This window comes from Macaca fascicularis, chromosome 2 (genome assembly GCF_037993035.2).
Source record: "Macaca fascicularis isolate 582-1 chromosome 2, T2T-MFA8v1.1".
NCBI lineage: Eukaryota > Metazoa > Chordata > Mammalia > Primates > Cercopithecidae > Macaca > Macaca fascicularis.
In genome coordinates this window covers 193924120-193930119 of record NC_088376.1, presented here as the reverse complement: position 1 = coordinate 193930119, position 6000 = coordinate 193924120, and the positions used below count along the sequence as shown (strand labels likewise).

The window sequence follows — 6000 nt, the reverse complement described above, 5'->3', positions numbered from 1 at the left end:
AAGTATGTAGCAAAACAGCGTTAAAGACCAGTGCTTCTCCAACTTTCTGTGCGTACAAATCACTACAAATCTTGGTATAATGAAGATTCTGACTCCGTAGGTATGGGGCAGGGCTGAGATTCTGCTGTCCTGATAAATTCTTAGGTGCTGCTGGTGCTGCTGGTCTGAGAACCACATATTTAGTAGTAAAGCTACAAATTATGTAAGGGTACAAATCCGAATTGCTGTCATGGTTATCAACAAGACTCAGAAGAAGACTCTTTTTCAGAGTTTTGGTTACAAATGCCTATATATTCATGCTCAAATGGGGTATTTTTTTGAATATGACAATCTTAAAGATTTTCTATTGCTCAATGTAGCTTTATAAGTAATTCAGTCCAGCTCCTTCATATTATAGTTGAGGTCACCAAGGGTCAAGGAAGTTGAATATATGCCCAAGGTCACACAGCTAGAAGCAGGATATGCACTAGAACCCAGAAACTCTGACTACCATTTCAACAAAAAAAAACCCTAACTTCTTTGGCATTTCCATTTGTTATATTCTCCCTGACACAAAACCTAAGCGTGAGTCAATAATGATTAGAATTTCACCTTTTGATCCTCACAATAGTTTAAATGATAGCACTATCTGTGTGACTGACTTTCCTAACAGCTAAATCTCACAGTAGGCAACTATCTCCTACAATAACACGGGTATTCACACATCTTTCTTCAAGAATGTGCTTGCAGTTTTATTATGGACATTTTGTTCCTTAATTTTGAGAACCTGGGGAGAAAGGTGGGCAGAGAAATGAATGGGTCATTAGTTAAAAGGCAAGGGTTGAATTTGCAAAAGGTTGTGGCAAAGTAAGCAACAAATGGGAAAGAGTGAAGGGCATCAATATTGATCTTGCCTCTCATCTTTACCTCTGTCTTCTTGCTTGCAGGTTTCTATTGTGTAGTCTCTCAAACAAAGCCGACTTTATTTATGGTGTGACTGATTTAACACTACTGAAACAGTCCATCATCTGTTAATTTGGTCCAATTAAAAACTGGTCATAGGGAAAACCCTGGGAATTAAGCTCATTTACAAACACAACTTCTGATTCATTTATGTCTTGCTCATTTATGTCTCCTCTTCTAAAGGATACAATTCAGGGTGTTGATTTATAGAGGTGGTTCTTTTCAGTTTCCTGAGTTTCTGTGACCCCTTTTGGTTGTGTCCATTAAAAAAGTACCCTTCTGCCTCTCTCCCCTCGTAAGGCTATCGTTAAAACATTTTAAAGAGGCTTGCCTAAGATTTCCTGCTATCCGGAATTAGAAAAATCCCACTAAACAGCTAGAGTCACCATTTATAAAGTACGTACGCATTGCATGGACTTACGCTAACATGACTGTTTTCTCACTTAATCCTTACAACTCTTAAAGTTAAGTACTATTATCCCCGTTTTGCAGTTGAGGAGGCTTTAGATTTAAACGTTCAAGTAAATCATCAAACACTATAAAACAAGAAGCGACAGCTATGCTATTTGAACCAAAGGCTGCCTGATGCCAGTGCCAGCACTGCTACCCACCAAGCTCCACTGAGATTTATGCCTAGACTAAGTAAAATCTCTGAACAACAACAACAAAATTATTTCCTCCACTTATTTTTCCTTCTTTGCAACACAAGTTCTTGTAGGCAGGTAGGTGTTCCACTCTCTATACTTAGCCTCTCCCACGTCCTCTGCAATCTTTCCCTTTTGCTGCTGGAATCGTCAGAGATTGCTACTGCAGCTGGTGAGTGGGCAGGTGCAGCCACCATCTGCTCTAGGAGTCCAAATGCGCAGAAGAACCTCGCACCCAGGACCTGGCCGAGGCACCACGAATTCCAGAACATGCTGGGGACACGGCTAACCCCGCCCCCTCGCGGTGGCGATTGGCTGAACCCTCCCTGAGTGCAGAGCGCTGATTAATGAAGGCAGTTGTCTCGCCTGCAAGTTCGGACGAGACATCTCTAAAGAGGTGAGATCCGCCGGGGGTGCTGAATGGGGGCTTCAGTGCTTCCTGCCCGAAGGGTCCTTGAGAAGCCTGTTTGTTTTTCCCGGCGCTTGTCTCCACCCATCCCCTTCTCTCATTGGCCAGACCTGGCGGGCGGCTGTGTTTCCATTGGCCGGGGGGCGGTGTCTGTCCCTGGCCAGGGTGGGGGCGGGGCCTCCGCCGCTCTGAGCTTGCCCTTGTGTCTGGTGCTCCTTAGAGCTGCCGCCGCCGCTGCCGCCGCCGCCGCTGCCGCTGCCGCTACAGCCGCCGCTGCAGCCGGAGCATCCGGGAGCCGCCACTGCCGCCGCCGCTGCCGCCACTAGCGCTGCTTCCACCGCTGCTACCTCCCCTCCCAGGACCTCGAGACACCCCGGGTGCGAGCGGCAGTGCTGCTTGCTTGCTCCCCCTCTCCCCCAGCCCTTCCCCTCCGTGACCTACCCACTCCTTGCAGCCCTCGCCCGCACCTTCTCCGACAACCCGGCACCCCTGCACCACCTGCTCGGGCAGCCCGGCGGGCTCTGGGACTTGCTGTGCGCGCCGAGAGGAAGGCAAGCTCCAAACCCCTGCCTGGCAGACAGGCTGTCGCGGCTGCACCACCAGCAGGAGGAGGAGGAGAAGAAACTATTTCGCCCACCGATACCCCATTCTGCGGGTGCTTTGCCGCTGTCGCTACTGCTGCCGCCGATCCGAGTCCGCGGGTTCGAACACCTCAGCGGCGGGGACGGTAGGTCCCGCGGGCGCCGGGAGGAGGACACCAGCGGAGCCCTGCACTCTCGTGCCCCGCTCACCAGCATCTACTTGCCCCCTGGTTCCTTCCCCAGCCCTTTAGAGAAGGGACCATGATTTGGAAACGCAGCGCCGTTCTCCGCTTCTACAGTGTCTGCGGGCTCCTGCTACAAGGTAATCCCCGCCCCGCCGCGGGGAACATCAACTTCTCGCCCATTCCCCATCTTCCCCATTCCACCCCATATTTCCACTCTCCCCTCCCAGTCCCCCTGTCCCCAGCGATTTCCACCCCCTCCCCCTACTCTCTGGTGCGGCAGGGGGCAGTGGCAGTTTGCACCAGCCCCTTGAATTTCTAACGCTGGCTCAGCCCTGCCTTCCCAGCAGTCAGCCCGTTACGCGGCACCTTTTGCCTTTTCATTCACCTGAGCTTCCTTCATCTCACTCCATCCCCGCCGGCATCCCCCTCCCACGCCTTTTGGCTGGCAACTTGTGCCTCTCTGAACATTCCACCCTCCCGACAACCCCCACCAGCCACCTCCCACATCACGCTCTTGACCGACCCTCTCCATCTCTTGTCATCTCTTTAACCTCCCCCTTTTCGGGTCGCCTTTTTTTTTTCCCCTCTTCCCACCATCATCATATCCGTGTGTCTTTAAAAAGTGTGTGAGAGCCTGGGAGCGAGCTACCAAGACGGCGAGAACAGCAGCAGCGGCAGCACCGTGTGCATTGCAATAACATCTCCGGGGGGGAAATGTGTTGTGAGACGTGTCATTCACCTAGGAAGAGAGAGGAGACTCTGTCTGGGATTTAAGAAAAAAAAAGAAAGAAAGAAAAAGAAAGAAAGGAAAAAGAATAAGAAAAAATAAAAAAAATGAGCGAATGAATAAATAAACCAATAAATTAAGAAAGGGGAGAAAAGGCAAAAAAAAATTAAAAGACCCAAACGCACTTTATCAACACATTGACTTTTTATTATTCAGTCTGTGTCATTTCTTTTTTTTTTTTTTTAATCAAAGAAATGTATGCTTCCTAGCAGTTACTTTACTGCCAAGAGATTTTCACTTAGATTTCCTACCTCTCCATCTTCTCTCTGCCGCTTCTTTCCGTAATTAATATTATCCTTTCACGTGAAATGTAAGAACCCCTACGACCGCAGTGGAGGGAAGCCGCACAGAATGCTGTTATTATGCAAATCACTGGGTTTGGATGCCGGAAGGCTAGGGAATCTGGGTTCACTTTTCTCCAGACCCTCTTTTTTGGAGGAGGGAGTGAGGGGGCTGCCTGGAATGGGAGGATGATGCTGATTATGAAATAAATGGCAATGCATAGTACAGGAGTGCATGAGGACACTTTGGGTGGTGGAGGAGGCAGAGGCGGCGTGCTAGGGCTGGGCGGGCAGGGGCTGTAAGGCGGAAGATTGTCGCTTTGAAGAGAATAGTATAGGGATGTGGCTTGAATGTGAGATATAGCGAGGATGGATGTGAAATGATGATTGATAGAATATTTTTTAAGCTAGGTGACTAGATTTTTTTTCTTTGCCTATCTCTAAACCCTTCTGTCATTATTTGGGTATTTGCAGGAAGACAAGTTGATGAAATTAATTTTTCCCTGGGTAAAAGGGATCTGAAAGTAAGACACACGTAGACTCACTGGCGTGCAAAACCCAATCGGCCTTTGGAGGATTTAAATGAGGTCAATGAACCATGTTTCAGCAAGTTCTTGGAATGCATCCTCTCTCCTGCCCTCCTCCGGAATATAGACTGGGGACAGAATTTTATTTATGCATATTTATGAACATGAAAGAAGAGGCAGTGGGCGGAATTTTCCTGAATTAACTAACTGACCTTCTAGAGATCTTGTGTAGAATATTTTGGTGGTACTTTTGTGTATTTTACGTTGGGTGTAAATTTCAGGCATGTCATGTGTGCCAGAATCTCCGTGAAGGCAGACAGCACATTCTTCCTGCGTACGCCGCCGAGTCCCATTTCTCACCCTTCACACCCCCATCCTCACGCAAGTAACCCGGGTGTCTGACATGTTACTTAGGTTTTTAATCCGCGCTGAGACAATCTCCCGGAGACCCTACTTCACCTCTCAGTAACTTGCATTTCTCAGCTCAGCTGTGTGTGTGTGTGTGTGTGTGTGTGTGTGTGTGTGTGTGTGCGCGCGCGCGCGCCGGCGTGCGCCGTGTTGGGGGGAGTGTGATGTGGGGGAATCAGTTAATTTGGTGATTGCAATGAAAATTCGACACCGCTGGATGTATTTTCCCTGCCAATCTGTGTGTGCTGGTCCCGGCCGGTCAATGCACACACTGCTAGGCTGCTGCGAAATTATTTATTATAGAGCATGTGGGTCATGGACTGCACTTGGGGTCGCCTCCTCTCTTCCTTCAACATTTCCCTGTGAATTGTCTATTCAGTGCAGTGCAAAATAACTGTTTGCTGGTGCCTCTCTCAGCCTGGAGGAGGATTTACTCTTTCTCTACCCGGAGAGATTCCATCAGCAGCATTCAGGCATGAGTCTCTTTTATTGAGTATGTAAACCAATAATTAAGACAGTGCTGCTTTTCACAGCAGACTGGGGTGGGGGGGTGGGTGCGGGAAGGGGGTGTGAGTATAGCAGAGAAAATGCACCACTGCAACCAGCAGCAACACCAGCATTAGGTCCAATAAATAAATAAATAAAGGTCCTATACAGCAACCAGGGAAAGAGCACAAGTCCAACCATGTCTGTGGACTTACGAGCATCTTAGATCAGGCCATATGAATACACTAAAAGAGATAAGAGGATTAAAAAAAGAAAGAAAGAAAGAAAGAAAGAGGAGGAGGCACAAAGCACTACTGGATTGTCTTCTCATGTTTATGGCTGCCTCACATTTATTCATCAAACACTACTCCACAGACACATCATACTTTGTTGATATTGTCAGGTTTTGCTCAAATTGCTCATGCCTTCCTTGTCTTAGGCTTGGCTGAGAACATTGCTTCGGGGTTCAGATTTATGTCTCTCCCCTACCCTACCGTTTTATTAGGACTTGGTTAGGTTGTAAAATGAAGGCTTTATTTCTTGGACATAGATTAACTACTTAGCGGGTCTTTCTATGTGCAGGGAGAAAAGGGTGGCAGGGGAACTAGTGAGCGACTGATTTTGGCTAGAGGGAGTCTGCCCTGCCTGCTAGTAGTTATGACTAGGCAAATACTATAGTCAGTCAATAGCTTCTTTTTTTAGCTTTATCAGCACTATAGTGATATTCACTTAAGTATACTAATCAGTTTA

At 47.9% G+C, this 6000-nt stretch overlaps 1 protein-coding gene across 5 annotated transcripts in view; it reads left to right on the top strand.

Moving 5' to 3' along the window:
* The first annotated feature begins 2213 nt into the window (after positions 1 to 2213).
* CADM2 (cell adhesion molecule 2) overlaps positions 2214 to 6000 on the top strand; it is a 1082757-nt gene continuing 1078970 nt past the window's right edge. For all 5 annotated transcript variants that reach the window (XM_074033664.1, XM_005548409.5, XM_074033663.1 and 2 more), the window contains exon 1: positions 2214 to 2898. In XM_074033664.1, the coding sequence (XP_073889765.1) occupies positions 2838 to 2898 (61 nt within the window). In that variant the 5' untranslated portion in view covers positions 2214 to 2837. The remainder of the gene's footprint in view (positions 2899 to 6000) is intronic.